This window comes from Bactrocera tryoni, chromosome 1, assembly GCF_016617805.1.
Source record: "Bactrocera tryoni isolate S06 chromosome 1, CSIRO_BtryS06_freeze2, whole genome shotgun sequence".
In the NCBI taxonomy this organism is placed as follows: domain Eukaryota; kingdom Metazoa; phylum Arthropoda; class Insecta; order Diptera; family Tephritidae; genus Bactrocera; species Bactrocera tryoni.
In genome coordinates this window covers 27,067,387-27,084,443 of record NC_052499.1, presented here as the reverse complement: position 1 = coordinate 27,084,443, position 17,057 = coordinate 27,067,387, and the positions used below count along the sequence as shown (strand labels likewise).

Below are 17,057 nucleotides of genomic sequence, written 5' to 3'. Positions count from 1 at the left end.
AAGCAAGAACAAAGGCGTCGCATATTAGAGAGTGCAGCGAGTAATCAATAAGAAAAGGATCGGACTCCATATTATTTAAAATGTATGTTATAACATTAGTGTAAGTGAAAAGTGTTTAACAGTACCATTATTATTGATTGTAGCTTTATGTACCTGGTGTTACAAAGCGTATTTATTGTTTTCTTTTTTATTTTTTTTAGTTTCGACAATAACGATAACCAAAAAATGGGCATAGTTGATTGGTGGTATGCGTTTACAGCAGGCATGAGGAACCTTGGCGAAAAGGTGCTGGTGTGTCGTCAAATAACGTAACATTGCGTGTATAAGTAAGTACGTCATTATATGTTGTTCTTAAAAATTTATTGAATTGTTTCTAATTGCAGATGAATATTCTGATGCATGCCCTTGGCCAATAACAATGCATTGGTAGTGCCTTTGCCAGAATACGATCCAACAATACCATGGTTCGGTTATAAAAAAAAGCGCTTAATTTCTACACCCGCCAGTTCGGTGGGATGTCTGAAGGTATGGGCCCCCAAGTGTCTAAGTCTTGATCTCCCAAACACGGGCAGTCAAGAAGGAAGTGCTGGCTAGTTTCTACCGCATCTTCTTCCCAGCAGCTTCTGCATAAGGGCAGTGGCCCGTCAAGAGCCCCACCACTAATGAGAGGCTAGCCTTACTGAGGGCAAAGAGATCGCTAGATCTCCTGCGATCTACCTTGGGCCAAAAGGATTTTGTGACCGCGCAAGTACCAATGTTGTCCCAGCGTTGACCAAGCATCCGCGAGGCCCAGCAATCCAGTAGTAAAACACAAGAGGATGCAGGAGCACCGACCCGTTCCCATTCTACCGATAACGATTTTAGGGTGCCTTTTCTTGCTAGCTCATCATCTTTGCAGTTACCTGCGATTCCGCTGGGCCCGGCACCCATACAAGCCTTATAACTAATACCCTCGCCGCCAGAGACAGTGACGCCAGACACTCTTCGACCAACCTTGAACGCACTGTGAATGAGTTCAAGGTTAGTATCGCCGCTCTGCTATCTGATGAATGGTCACTTTTCTGAAGATAGACACTCTCCGGGAGCAACAAATCTACCTTGATGGCTGCAACCTCATCCTAAGAAGACAGTACAATGATCGGCAGGTGAAACTGGATTTGATGGAGAGCTTCCGACGAGTAAATCCCTCCACCAAGCTTCCCCCCAAGCTTTGGCCCATCCGTAAAGAAGCTTACTGCCCATCTCCTCCAACAACTTCTTCCCTCCCATGGCTCCCTCGTCGATATATGGCCAGCCGCTTTGGAGTTCGATATAGCGACTCCATGATCCAGATGATCCGGTATGCAGTCAAAGCTTTTGAGGGATATCTACTTAATTCCCTGAACCTATAGTCACTTAAATATATATATACCACACCTATGCACCTATACACCTATGCCCTTCCGGCGATGTCCACGAGCGTTATGTTCAGAATTGCATTAAGTGCGATGGTTGGGGTGGACCTTAATGCACCGCACATGCTGATGAAAGCAGAAAGCAGCCCGTTGAACGCTCTCGAGTTTCTTTGTAAGTGTGGTCTTCTGAAGAACTCCATAGAACATTATGGGCTTGACTATGGCGTCATAGAGCCAGAGGACCATCTTCGGTAAGAGGCCCCACCTCTACAGCAGTATAGGGCAATGGATGCCTTTTTTTGCTCTATCTCGATGTTCGGCTTCATTGAAAGCTTCTTATCCAGGATGAGCCCTAAATACTTCACTGTATCCCTGCGTCAACTCATACACGGTGCTAAGAAACTTTCCTTTCACCATAAGTGCCACATCGTCTGCATGAGCAATCACCCTACAGCCAAGATCCTCCTAGTTTTTTGAGAAGGTCGTTAACGACTAGGATCTATAGAAGAAGAAGAACTCCCACCCTGAGGGGTTCCCCTGCTCACATTTGATCATGATGAGGTGCTTGAGGTTCGATTCAACCCCAAGACCGTCTAGAGCAACTTCTGACTGCCTCCGACAGAACATTGTTGAAAGCTCCCTCAATATCAAGGAAGGTCCCAACAGCGAAGTCCTAGCCTCAATAAGCTTCCTCAAGCCGTTGCACTCCCGATAGATAGACTACGGAATGCGCCTCCTTAAATACCAGTACATTAGTCTCAAAGTTTTAAGCAGAAAGGAGGAGAGGCTGATGGGCCTGAAATCCTTGTCCGTAACGTGGGAGCCCTTGCCAGCCGTCGGGATGAACGTAACTCTGACTCGTCTCCAGGCCCCTGGGATGTAACCTAATCTGATGCAGTCTGCACCGTCCGGTTCCGGCGACTTGAACAGTTTGAACGAATTAATCGCCCATGTCAAGTGTCGCTCTTCCAGAAGGTCGGCAAAGGCCGTGCACTCAACATGCAACGCTCCGAGAGATACCTCTGCAGGGGACGTGCTGCTAGGGAAGTGAGCATCAAGGAGCATCTGAAGTGTTTCTTCACTCCTCATGGCCCACTTCCCATTTACGTCCTTGATATAACCCAGGGGCACTGGGCTTTTTGCGAGAATGCGGCTGAATCTAGAGGACTCGTGACACCCCTCCACTTTTTCGCAGAAGCTCTTCCACGAGATCCTCTTAGCCTTTTCTTAGCTCGGACTTGTAAAGTATATCGAAAGCCCTGTTTTATACAATGCCCAATCGTCAGATATCCCACTCCTATGGGCCCTGTTAAATAAGCGTCTACAGGACGCCCTAATTTCCCGAGAGTTCCATAGTCCACCATTAAGGTTTTCCTCTGCCTTTCGGTGTTTTCAGTGGACAGGAGTGCAGTGCAGTGTTGCACGCCAAGCTGAAGACTTCGACCCATCTCATCGGCGGTGGCAAACGCGTCCACCCCCGGTGCGCATGAGAGAGTTTGTCGCAGCCTCTTGCGGTAACATTCCGTGTTCCTAAGATTTCTGAAAGGTTTTCCAGGCGGACTTTCTCCGACTAGACTAAACCCGATATATCTGTGATCAGAAAAGGAGTGGTCACCGAGGACCCTACAGTTTGAGATCAGCGGGGCAATCTCGTGTGAGGCTAGGGTGAGGTCGAGATCCTCCTCCCTGCCTGCGGTCACAAAAATTGGAGAATTTCCCCTATTACAGATGCGAAGATTTTCGCTGACAATAAAATCAATAAAAAAAAAAACCTCTAGTATTGGTATCCGAGCTCTCCCAGCTCTCCCTGGATCAGGACGACATCGGCTTCGTCTTGATCCGTTCGAAGCAGTAGATTGGCGGAGGCCGCCTTTGCGTGTTGGCGATTAATCTGGAGGAATTTCATCCTTCAGAGTCTCCTCTAGGAGCGCCAGTTCAGCGCCCATGTCATAATTGACCCTCACCTCCTCAAACAATTGTTCGAGGCTGAAGACGGAGTCACCGATCAACGAACCGCCTCCATAACTCGCCACATCCGAGAGGTTTGGGTCGTTTGAACATCACTAATGCCCTCTGCCTTCTCCCCCGCATCTGCAGCTTGGTCGCCATCTGCCCTGGTATCCGTCGGGAGTACCTTCAGCACTACCATTTCGAAGCCATAGCTGATCGCTCCCTTGGTTTTGCTGAGAGGACCGAATGGCTCCGCTTTAAGCATTATCAGCGCCTGCCGATATGGTTCATCGGTTCTCTCCAGCCTTATAACTCTCCAGTCATGCGTGGGAAGTGAGGGGTTGCAGTATCAGGATTTCCTCCCGATCTCATTCCCAGTGGAAGGTTTGGCTGGCAGCCAGACACGAGCCCTAGGGTGAAGAGGAAGATCCGCTTTATCCACTGCCTCCAGTTTGACTCCCTTCCAAACCTCTTCCACCTGAGAGACTGCCTCCTTATATAAAGCGGCCGATCTTTCATCTGCACATCTTGTCAGCTTGTGCAGCCCATGGTGCTCAACCGGCACTAACACACATTTGGAGGTAGCCCAGGGTTTCCCTTAACCGCCTTGAGGAAGACCGAAGAGACAGCCGCCGCTATTCTCTTTCACTCTTCATGGAAGATGGCACCGTCCTCCTTGCTGCGGTCGAGCACACTGAGTACTATTGCGCCAGCGCTTTTAGCGACTTCGCTAAAAGTTGACTCAGCCATCGTTCGCGGTTTTTTACCAAGGGAGGTTTCTCCTCATGCGACCTTTGCCGCTTAACCGTTGGTTCAGGTCTACTCGTTTCGAGTCGTGCCCTATGGGTCTCCTCTCACTCAGCACCTTTTTGGCCCACTCAAGCGTGTTAGCATGCTGCTCAGACACCTGACCAACTTGCTTACCACCGTAGCACTCCACGATTTTTGCTGCCAATCGCTAAAGCACCCTTGCTAATGCCCCCTGTGGATCCCTTCATAATTCTAGCAGAAGTTCCTCTGCTAGTTTTATCGATTTCGCCGGGGTCTTCGTCTTATTGCTGCAGCTACCCAGTGACGGTTTTGTCGCCACGGGAGAGCGGCCCCGCCTGGGACAGATCTGGGTGTCGATTTCGACATCCCTTCACCTCCCTTCGTCACCTTTTCGTCGATGTTTGTAGTTGACTTGTCCATGCTAAAAGGGTCCCCACTAAGAGCCGCTATCCGTCCCCCGGAAAGGTAGTCACCTTTTATGGTCCCCCAGTGACGGGGCCACAGCGAGGGTTGACGTACGCCCTTATGAGGCAGTACGTTCAGAGCCGACCAGCGTAAAGAAGGAGTTCTCTCAACTTACACCTACCACGCCAACTTAACGACGCCGGGAGGGGAACGTACTCTGAGTCCTGCCAGGGCTTTCTGATGGGTGTCACCCCATCATACTCAGGTGCCAGAATGCACCACCAGCCCATGGTTGCAACATTAGGTTAATTGTTCGTTTACTGGTCATATGGTTACAACAGTTTTATTCGTCCTGTGTATAACAGCTGGTCACTTCAATCGCAGAACAAAAAAAATGTATCACAAAATGTTAGGTGAACACTTTGAGCAACAAATGGACCAACTTTTTGTACAGCATTTGCGGACAAACAATTAACTACTGTAAGTGTAATGTTCCTGAAAATTGTTTAACATATTTTCGAGTGTTGCCTTTAGTTCACCAACGCGAAGGTTTTTAAGACATTAATAGGTATGAAAGACACAAGTAGTCAGGACTTTGCGACGAGCGATTCACCAATGCCTGAGGGGTGGTGGACTTTATCTACTTCAAAGCAAGATTAACCAAAGTTATGTTGAAAGCGATAGCACCTATACAAGTTGGTAAAGAAATTTGCATATGCTACGTGGATGAGTGCCAGCTGGAGTGTACAAAATTAAATAGTATAGTATTAATAATTTTAGTATTTATTTTTAGAATTTAATAAAGATACCTTAACAAATACAAACAAAAAATAATTTAATTCTTTCTATTCATTTTAGATATTTGAAAATTTCGGAGGAAAATTATTATTATATTTAAATTACTCAATAATAATAGTTCAAATTAATTAATTTAAATGTTATTGTTAATTCAGCTTACATATGTACAAATTGTGTTAATATTAAGAATTAGTAAATCAATGATAATTTTCAAAACAAAACAACAAAATTTTAAAAAAAATAATTTATTCTAAAAGAAAATTTAGTTTGTAATTTATATATGAATGAAAATGTAAATATTTAAAAGATAATCTAAAACAATTGCGAAAAATTGTAAAAATAGAAAGGATGTCATGTATTATATAAAGATACAAACTTCAAAAAGAATAAAATAAAATAAATATTTCAATTGCTTTATTCATGAGGAAAAAGTTGACTGATACGATAGGCAGTGATGACCAATGAATAACGAAACAAATAACCCATAGCAAGTGGTGCGATGACCGTTGCACCAGTTTTCTGTGACCATAACAATAACCAAACAAACTATTTTCAGTAACAGATGGCTAACCAAACAAATGCTCGAAATTAATGACAGAGAGCAAGTAAGCTAATTACACCGACGTGCAGTGAAAGAGGAGAAATGGTTACTTTTTTTGTCAAGGGTTTTGGTCTGACATATTTTACAGCCATTGCAAATAATTTTCTGCGTGTGTTTGTTGCTGTGCCGTTGCACCAAGAGGAAAATGCTGCAATTTCTGCACCGTGTAAAGTTTGCAAAAGCAAGAGAATCCCCCTAATGTGATTTGTATATGGAATGTAAACAAATATCAAGCGACAATTTAGGGCCGGCAAAATATGTCTTCCAAAAACATCGATTAAAGTAGAGCAGGCACCGATTATAATGAGTGGAATGAAAGTTGTCAAGTAGTTTTCAGCGAAAACTGTGTTCGTTTGACAGATTTTACATGGACGAAAACACAAGTTTTCGTGCGAAAACCAGTTTTTCCCACGAAAACATGTTTTCGTTGTCGGTCCGAACATAGTATTACCTAATAATAATGCTCTATTGTACCATCGATAATGAAATACACATCTTCCAAATATCGATTAATTATTAGCATATCTACGATGTCAAATGCCGATTTTGACATTCCTTTCCATTTGTCATTGCATTCGTTTACTGTTTTCATTTCTGAATTTTTCGTAATTTCTAGTGAGTTTTATTAATTTTAATAACTAAATTTGTTTTGTGTGCATAAAAGTGTTGGGTGTGAGGCCTTTCTGCCAAAAGATATCGATCACATTTAAGAATGGCGCCCACTATTATTAATACAACTTCGAATGCGGAGAAGCGACCTGTTAGAGCGGCCGAACGCAAGTAAGGAAGCATTTACATAAATGCTTTAAATACAATAACAATACAATCTCTTTTTAGGTCCGAATTAATATGTCGGGTGAAATATGGCAACAGTCTTCCTGACATACCCTTTGACTTGAAATTTCTGCAGTATCCGTTCGACAGCAACCGCTTTGTGCAATACAATCCGACTTCGCTGGAACGCAACTACAAATATGAAGTGCTTACCGAACATGACTTGGGTGTAACAATCGACTTAATAAATCGCAGATCTATATCAGGCCGATCCCTACGCTCAACTTTGACCCAGCCAGATGAAAGGTTATTGGAGGAAGATGTACACGCCGCATGATTCGATGCGTTCGCGCCAACATTCGCGCAGTGTTTCGCTGGTTGCGTAAGTCGGAATATATTTCGACAGAACAGACGCGCTTCCAACCGCAAAATCTTGAGAATATTGAAGCTAAGGTGGGTTATAATGTTAAGAAGTCCTTACGCGAAGAAACGCTCTACCTTGATCGTGATGCACAAATTAAAGCTATTGAGAAAACATTCAGTGACTCCAAACATGAAATCAGCAAACATTACTCCAAACCAAATGTGGTACCAGTGGAAATATTGCCTGTGTATCCAGATTTCAAGAATTGGAAGTACCCATGTGCACAGGTTATTTTCGATAGTGATCCTGCGCCTGCTGGCAAAAACGTACCGGCACAATTGGAAGAAATGTCTCAAGCTATGATTCGTGGTGTGATGGACGAAAGTGGTGAACAATTTGTCGCCTACTTCTTACCCACTGAAGAGACTTTGGACAAGAGACGCAATGACTTTGCTGAAAATGTTTTGTACAAAGACGACGAGGATTATGAGTACAAAATTGCACGCGAATACAACTGGAATGTCAAAAGTAAAGCATCTAAGGGTTACGAAGAAAATTACTTTTTCGTTGTTCGTCAAGATGGTGTATTCTATAATGAATTGGAGACACGTGTGCGCCTAAATAAGCGACGTGTGAAGACCGGACAACAACCAAGCAATACCAAACTGGTAAGACTTTTTCATCGAAATATCTATTGTACGTATACTAAATCTATATGTTATAGGTGGTCAAACATCGCCCATTGGATGCCAATGAACATCGTATGCAAAGATACCGAGAAAAACAACTAGAGCCAGCAGGTGATGAGGAGGATGAGGAAATGGAAGAAGATGAAGAGGACGAGGAAGAGATCGCAACAACTACACAGACCACTAGTGAAAACAATAATAACAAAGGCGGTGATGCTGATGATGGAGACGAATCCGAAAATGACAACGCAGAAGCAGCTCAAAAAGCGAAAGACCGTCAATCACGCTCCCGTTCTAAATCGCATGCAAAATCTAAGTCCCGTTCACGATCACGATCTAGTTCTGGTTCACGTTCAGGTTCGGGTTCACGTGCTTCACGCTCTCGATCTCGCTCCAAGTCGGGTAGTCGCAGTCGTAGTGGTTCTCGCTCTACCGCACATTCACGATCGCGGTCACGTTCTGCATCCAAATCGCCATCACGTTCTCGCTCAGCTACACCAGCAGGATCGCATAAATCTGTTTCAAGATCACGTTCACGTTCTGCCTCACATACTTCACGCTCACCATCGCGTTCGGTTAGTCGCTCCCGCTCCCGCTCGCGTTCTAACTCTGGATCGCGTTCACCATCGAAAACGCCAGCACGTTCTCGCTCCCGCTCTCGATCTGGCTCGCGATCAGGCAGCGCTTCTGGTTCACGTTCTGGCTCAGCCTCACGTACACCGTCCCGTTCAGGCAGCGCAACACCAAGTGGTTCGGATAGCGGTTCTGGCAGTGGCTCGGAGGCAGAAGATTAAACATAATCCCACAAAAAACTTTAATGAAAGTTGTAGTTTCTGACATAAATCTGTGTTTTCAATTTTAAAATCATCAAATATAGTATTTGAAAATAAAAATATGATTGCTAGAGAATTGCATTGCAAATATGTTGATAGTTGAAGCATTAAGATGGTGAAAAATCTATGGAAACGACCGAAGGTTGAATAACAACGCTTGTAGTCTCCGAAACGGAAGAATGTGGAGGACAAAGGCATATCTGTAAAGAGAAATATATTAAATTGAAAAGAACTATATCAGTGCACTTCGTACCACGCGATGAAGAGGTTTCCGACACATCGCTGCGCCATGAAGCAAAGCTGCGTGTTTTCTGCAACATATGAGGCATTTTAAGGCCTTTATCCAACATTATACGTATTACTTTCGGGCCAATGTCGTCATCATTCTCCGCCATGTCAGCCAGCTGGTTAAGTGCGCTCGAATTACGGTATTCAAATTCACGCAAATCCAATTCGCGTTCATAAGCTTCAACGAATTCCTTGCCTAAATTGCGCTCCTTAACCGCCTTCAAAGAAATTTTGACCTCACGTTCGGCGCGCTGCAGTTTGGTTTTCTGATCTTCAATTTCCTTTTGTAGTTTTTCCAATATTTCGCTATTCTCCATGCTAAAGTGAAAACAATTCAATTTAATATAATCGATAAAGTATGTTTGTGTAATCATCAATTTAAAATACTTTTTGCCAGTTGAGATCTCCAATTGTCTTCCCAGGTTCTCATATATATGTAAATTTTTGTCATTTTCTTTTTCCACTTGACGATGTTTACTGCGTAGAGACTTGAGTTGCGTCAAGGCAAGACAATAGTTGGACTGCAATTCTTTGATTTCTTCCAAGACTTGATCTAATGTTAAAAGCAAATGGAAAAATAAGTAATACAAGTGTAAATGTTAAATTCGGCTGCAACCAAGTTACACCAAGTACACCCTTCACAAATAAATGCTTCCATAAATGGTCTTGTGTTTGATCGGCTAATGTATACGACAGAAATATACTGTCCCTACTACACTAACAATTTCTTCGGAGGTTGTCGGTTGCCTTGGACAAATATAGATGTCAATTTTCGTGCAGATATCTTGCCAAATTAAAATATTTTTCATACTAGGATCGGTCACTTTGTAAGGCGAGGTTCGATCTGAACAAGTTTTTCGGATTACGAAATTTCGGAATTCGGAAATTGTAGTTTTGCCCTGGACGATAATCCATTTCATGGAGATATCTTGTCAAATAAAACAGTTATCCCTATTAAAGCTTGATTTTGATGCTGCAGTAGCCTGATTCTGGGTATTCGGTTCTGATTCTGGTTCCGAATAAGGAATTGTGCAAAATTTCAGATTGATATCTCAAAAGCTGAAGGACTAGTTCGCATATATGCAGATAGACAGACGGACACGGTCAAATCGACTCAGATCGTCATGCTGATCATTTCTATATACATAGCATACTTTATTGTATCTTCGACATTTCCTTCTTGGTGTTCGGTGTATAAAAATTTGAACCAGGATTTTGAATTTTCTCTCAAGTACCTTCATCCACTTTCTTATTCAGGTTCTTGCGGTATGAGTCGTTTGAATGGTTCAGCAACATCAGTGTGTTTTCCATCGCCTTAATATCTTCTTCTGCCTTGATCACTTTCTCATTCAATTCGTTACCCTCATCTAGGAGCATTTGTTTCTCTTGCGCCGCAGCCACCTTTAATTGCGTTGCTGTCACCAAAGTGCCATCTTCATTCATACCCATCAGTCGGGAGGTCAATTCTAGTCGTGCACGCACGACATCAATATGTTTCGAACGTTCTCCGATGTCCGCCAGCAATGTGCTTCTTTTCTTCATTCAAATGTTTACGCTTCAGATTTAGCAAATCCATTTGACTCTTTATCTCCACCAAACGATCCTTCATGGTACGATTTAGTTGCAAACGATGTTTCCCTAAGTGATAGGTATTGTTTTCGCATTCGATTATATCATTCTCAAACTCCTTGCTGCGCATCTTCAGAAGACTCAACTCGACAATCTTCTGCTGATTCTTGTTTTTTTCGACACTCAAACGTTTTATGCCGCCCTCGCAGTACATTTGCGCCTCTTTGATGTTGAAGAGCTACATATCAGAAAATATAAACGGTGCATTATAATGTATAGGTATAGGTGGGCAACAACAACTCACCATCTCCTCCAATCTCTTGTGATCAGCATTATAGACATCGGTTAAATTTCGCATATTATAGTCCAACTTTTTGTTTTGTGCTTCGGTAGTTTGTAATCGTCTTCTTGCAGTATCAAATTTTTGCGCCTCCAACTTGGTTAAATATTTCTGTGCTTCGGCCTCTTGTATGGGGTCGAAATCTCCACCTTGTAACATTATTATTTTTACGTTCAATTTGTAGACATTTGAAAGCCTAGTGGAATTGTAAATTCATTTGAAACATTTTTTAAATTATTTATAGAAAAATACGCACCGACTCGTAGTGCACTTCCGTTAGGCGATTGAGATCCTTTTCCATTTTCTTCGTGTTTCGAATGACAGTGGTGATGCTCGCTGACAAGCCGTCATTGAAACCTTGGATTTATGTATTTAGGTTAAAATAAATTGTTATTCATATATCAAAGGAATTTATTTAATTATTATCCAGAAAGAACCCGGTTACAATAATTAAAATAAAAAGACTTGACCGCCAAAAGTTCTGGGGAATTATTTTATATCACCGACTTTGCCAGGTTTGGCATCAGCATAAATCATTTCCAAAAAGTTTTGAAAAATATTGCTGAGATGAAATTCCTTGACCTAAAAATTAAGCCAGCATGGTTATGTCATCATCATCCAATAGTTTATTATCGCGAAAATTTGAAGATACGACGAAGTGAGATCATGGGTAAAAGTACTTGTTGATTATCAATCCTTGGTTTAAAAATTCAATTCCGGAAAGGAAAAACGAGCTAATGTAGGAATCAGTCACTATCATTTACTTTTGACTCTTATTTATTTATTTTTCAGTTAAAGCCTAGGATTTATGCTGTAGACACACGAAATAGTTATTATTCCCCAAAGGATTTAGTCAGTCGTAAAATCACATGCATACATACATAAGTCGCTGAAGGGGCGCGAATGACGATGAAATGTCAAAATTAAGTACAGCCAAGAAACTGACTATCTTTTACCTAAAGGTTTTTTAACTTAAAGTTGTCTTTGTCTAAACGTCAGTGTTTTGCACAGGACAATGCAAAGTCTCCAGGTTGGTTAATATATGTAAGTACATATGAGAAAAGTCTATCGTTATCAAAGAAAAAAGAAAACCAATTGTCGGCCAATTTCACAATTTCGAAGTTAAGTATTATAGAAATGGTTGTGTGGAAATTTTTTAGCTAAAAGCTCAATATAAGTAATATCTGACATTAATTTTTTTTGAAGTCTGCAGCCGCTCTCTAAAAGAATATGCTTATGACACTATAATACAAAAAAAGTAGTGATGTAAAGAAGATTTTACGCACCTCTAATCTTCGACAATCGTTCTTTAAATTCTGCAAATAGTCCTGACTACGATAGATCAAACCATTTAACCGGAACTTATCTTTGTTTATCTCTTTTTGTGCTTTCTCTTCGGTATCGTTCATCTCTTCCAGCATTTGTAAACGCTGCTCAGCGCTTAGATGCTTATTCTCCATCTCAATTAGGCGTGTCTCCAGCTTACGTAGTACCGATTTGAAATCTTCCAATGCCTGATTGCGTTTATCTTTTTCCTTAGTCATTTTACGGTTTTCCACACGTTGTTGTTGCACTTTATTTGAGAGATTTTGCAGATCCTTTTGCAAAAGCTCCACCTTTAAAAGCAAAAACATTATAAATTTTAGGTCGTCTTTTAACTATTTGAAGTATTCGGCACCTCATTCTCCTTCAATATAGTCATATCAATGAGTTTCTGGATTTGCTCTTTGATCTGTGAAGTTTCATCATTCAACAAGGCGATATTATTTTCGATTTCATGATTATTCTGAATTAAGGTATCCAAGTGTTTATCGTAATTTCTGCGTTCCTTTAAGACACGTTCAGCTTCGATGCGCAAATTCTGCAGCTCGTTCTCACCGTGTCGTATGTCGCGCTCACGCTGTAGCATTTGTTGCACCGCCAATTTCCAAGTTTCCACCATTTGTCGACGCTCCGTATGCGCAATTTACGATACAGTATAGCGGTACATTCAATATTCTGCTCCAACGACTTCTGCTCTTCGTATAATTTTACCAATTCTTTACGTAGTTTCTCCAAGCTCGTTATGTAGTAATTGCCGACGCAGGTCTTTTTGGCGCATAAACTCTTGATCTTCCTTGAAATACTTCTCAATCAATTGATAGCCTTTGTTGGTGTCTTCCATTGCTTCACGCCACTCGAGCAGCACCGATTTCGCCCATTTAACGCGCGAAGTTAAGTCGTCGATGGCATTTTTTCGTCGGCACAGTTCCTCTACAAGGGAGAGATAGGTAAAACGAGTTAAAAAGATCTGTGAAACCGTTAGTTATAGCACTTACTCTCTGTGTTGTCTATATATTCGGTGAAGCATTTAGTTTCCTTATCGATTTTGTTGATGTCAGCTTTCAGCTTCGATTGCACACGCTCGGCAACTTTGTAAAGATGTATCTCCGTGTGCACTTCAGTCTGATGCGCTTGCAGTAGTTTCTATAAGCAACGCAAATTTCTGAGTCTCATTTTACGTACTTATGTATACATATGTACATATGTATGTATGCGACTCAACTGCTTACCAAATTCTGATTCACACACATTTCGGCATTTTTAGAATGTTGCAACAGCTTCTCCAACCGATCCTCGGTTTGGATGTTCGATTCGAGCATTTGTATCTTCTCCTCCACCATCTGTTCCATTTCGGCCAAGATGCAGAGATTTTCCTTGCTAGCCATGGGTATTTCCGCCTGTGGGTCCCAACCCATGTCCAGCATTGCCTTTCGTATGAGTTCATCTTGTGTCTGTGAGCCCTCTTCTGTAGCCATTATGCCCTATCCGCTTATATTTTTATTGATATGAGTTCTTATTTTGTCTTTAAAATTGCTATATTTTTTGTTTGGATTTTTTATAGTTTCAGCAGAAGAAAAATAAAAATAGAGTATGTTATAATTTTGATTGAAAAATTTACTATCAAAAGTTGAATGAAGTTTTTGAATTCAATACAACTGAGTACTCAGTCTATGTTTTCACAGCGTTTCTACGTTTTATCAATAACATTTTACGTTATAGCAACACGTACTGTTGTCACAGGTTCCGTTAGTTTTGTGCATAAATTTGTACGAGGTTGGAAAGCCACCCTCAGTTTTGCTCACCAAATGTGGGTCGCATATTATATTACAAATATTTCTATGCCTATGTATGTATTTTGTTTAGTAAATTTGAGAATTCAAGGTGTTGATGGAAATTTATTTGAATCTTCTGTATTTTCATCTCAGGAAATTGACACCCACTGCTGTAATTTTAGATTATAACACGACTGAATTGCCGACCGCTAATTTGATGCACTTGTAACCGAGCTTTTTATGCTAATAGCAGAATTAGGTTTCATGTCCTCATTTGTTAGAGTACAAATTAATTACTAAGTAAAAATTAAAACTAATAAATTAATGTGTACAAAACTCAGATCATTCAATATTTTACTCCCATTTGAGTTAACAGTTGACCAGAAAGGTCGGTTCAAAAATTATTTATAATAATGTCTCCTCTAAAGCTAGATAAATTAATTACAGACTTTCTTTGTGAAAGATTTTAATTTGCGAATTATGTTTGAAAGGCCCCTAAGGCTATGAACATATAATCACTTTGTTTCTCCTTACTAATTACAATTAATATGTACAGTTACGGACAATAAAATAGAATCAAAGGTGTTGCTTTGAAACAATGGCATAATTTTTTTGAAATTTTTCATTTATGTAGTACCTTTTCTGCAATAATAACAAAGGCAATAATATGTACTTTTAAAAAAGAGGAAAATATAGCATTGTCGAATTTTACAGTTAACTGTAATTTAAAAGTGTAAGTAGCGTGCTTCGTGCTTAGTGACATAATAATAGATTCAATAGCGAAATGGTTTCATAAATGAAAAATATTGAATTTAAAACGCGTAAAAAGTCGTTAGATCTGTGGAATGAATAATTGTATCAAATATGAAAATGAAATGGGTCGAGCAAAACATTGTTCAGAGGAGGAAAGATTGTGCGTCCAAAATTTTCAAGGAATGGGTCACGCGTAAAGGCAAATTGCAAACATATGAAATACGTCTCAAATCTTTGTGTTTGATACCTAAAAATTTCCGAAAAAACTTTGAAAAAATAGGCCGACTACAAAAAAATGCCGATGCGCGTACCGTTTAAGGCCCCTGCAGCCATTCAATAAGAATTATGTTCAAAAATTTCTTCAAGAACAGTAAGAAGACGACTTTGTGGACTTGCTTTAGCACATGGTCCCGAAAGGTACCAGTGTTGAGAAAACGGCATAGATGCAATCGTATTCAGTTTGCAAAACGACACATTAATTACGGCAGAGCTGAAAGTTAAGAAAAAATGGTTCGACATTTTATGGTCTCAATGCAAAATTAATATGATAGGAAATGATAGTTGCGCGTGAGTCCGACGTCCAAAAAAGAAAGAAATGTGCGTCCGCTACATGACTAGGTCCTTACAACCCCGTAAGGGCAATATAAGGGATTAGGATTGTTTCTCATATTGTAATGCGGGACCTATTTTTTGGATACAAGAAAACATACATAGACCGCCATATATACGTTAAAGTTTTAGATAAGGTCATTCTTCCATATGCTGAATAGAATTCGCCTTGCATTTTGGCAATTCCAACAAGAGAGCTGCCCGAAACATACTTCGGGTCTTGCAAAAATGGTTTTCAGCCCATGGTGCTAGCTTTATTATGGCTTAGCCAGAGTAATCGGCAGATCTGAATCTCATCAAAAACTTTTAAAACTTTTTGTTAAGGAAAGTATTGCACCCCTTAAACAGTAAAATAAGGCAGAATTCTGAGAGAAGATACAAAGGTCTGGTATTCCGTTCCACAGAACACTTTCGATAGCCTAATTAGGCTCCCCCCCCAAAGTAATTGAATTTTTAAATAGTAGAATTTCAATATCATCGGCATATGCCAGCAGCTGTACACTCTTATAGAAGATGGTACCTTCTCTATTTAGTTCTGCGGCTCGAACTATTTTCTCCAGAAGCAGGTTGAAGAAGTCGCACGATAGGGAGTCGCCTTGTCTGAAACCTCGTTTGGTATCGAACGGCTCGGATAGGTCCTTCCCGATCCTGACGGAGCTTTTGGTGTTACTCAACGTCAGTTTACACAGCCGTATTAGTTTTGCGGGGATACCAAATTCAGACATCGCGGCATAAAGGCAGCTTCTTTTCGAGCTGTCGAAAGCAGCTTTGAAATCGACGAAGAGGTGGTGTGTGTCGATTCTTCTTTCCCGGGTCTTTTCCAAGATTTGGCGCATGGTGAATATCTGGTCGGTTGCCGTTTTTTTTTGTTTTTTTTCTTTTTTTTTACCCTTTAATCTTTCACACAATACGCTCGATAGAACCTTATATGCGATGTTGAGGAGGCTAATCCCACGGTAGTTGGCGCAGATTGTGGGGTCTCCTTTTTTATGGATTGGGCATAGCACACTTAAATTCCAATCGTTGGGCATGCTTTCGTCCGACCATATTTTATGCAAAGAAGCTGATGCATGCTCCCTTATCAGTTCTTCCGCCGTGTTTGAATACTTCAGCCGGCAATCCAGTCGCCCCTGCCGCTTTGTTGTTCTTCAGAGCAGGTAATTGCTATTCGAACTTCTTCATGGTCGGGCAATGGAACGTCTGCTCCATCGTCATCGATTGGGGAATCGGGTTCGCCTTCTCCTAGCGTTGTGCATTCACTGCCATTCAGCAGGCTGGAGAAGTGTTCCCTCCATAATTTAAGTATAACCTTTGGGGGTTCTACAAGAGTATGCTCCGGTCTTGAAACCTTCTGTAAGCCGCCGCATTTTTTCATAGAATTTTCGAGCATTACCCCTGTCGGCCAGCTTATCAAGCTTTTCATACTCACGCATTTCGGCCTCTATATATATATGTATATATATTATATATGTGACCTGGTCTACGAAAAGGGGCTTAGGTGTCAAAAAAAGGAGAACAATTAATGAGATAACGAAAACTGACGATTATTTTTAACAGCTTTTCCCAGAAAACTAGTTTTCGGACGTTGGCCCCCTTTTCGTAGACCAGGTCACATATAATGATTTTGATTTTTCTAACAAACCCTATGTCGAACATGTCTTTCAAGGGAATGAGTTATATATAGTGCAACTTCATATGCTTGGATTCCGATCCTCTGATTGTTGTATTTCCCTGGAGGAGATTCTTGCAAGTTGCAACATAATAAAATGTTCGGTTGCACCCGAACTTAACTCTTCCTTACTTCTTTTTGTTTCTTAACTTTCT

At 41.1% G+C, this 17,057-nt stretch overlaps 1 protein-coding gene and 1 pseudogene across 1 annotated transcript; one reads left to right on the top strand and one right to left on the bottom strand.

Moving 5' to 3' along the window:
• The first annotated feature begins 6,487 nt into the window (after nucleotides 1-6,487).
• LOC120782339 lies at nucleotides 6,488-8,655 on the top strand (annotated as a pseudogene).
• A 7-nt stretch (nucleotides 8,656-8,662) lies between these two features.
• Nucleotides 8,663-13,603, bottom strand: LOC120782340 (coiled-coil domain-containing protein 39). Its single transcript, XM_040114572.1, is given in 15 exon segments — nucleotides 8,663-8,765; nucleotides 8,767-8,779; nucleotides 8,833-9,185; nucleotides 9,255-9,420; nucleotides 10,103-10,400; nucleotides 10,402-10,674; nucleotides 10,741-10,944; nucleotides 10,946-10,972; nucleotides 11,033-11,133; nucleotides 12,059-12,392; nucleotides 12,455-12,742; nucleotides 12,745-12,834; nucleotides 12,836-13,029; nucleotides 13,095-13,242; nucleotides 13,329-13,603. Coding segments are annotated over 15 exon segments (2,814 nt in total). The 5' UTR covers nucleotides 13,575-13,603; the 3' UTR covers nucleotides 8,663-8,686.
• Nucleotides 13,604-17,057: the final 3,454 nt, after the last annotated feature.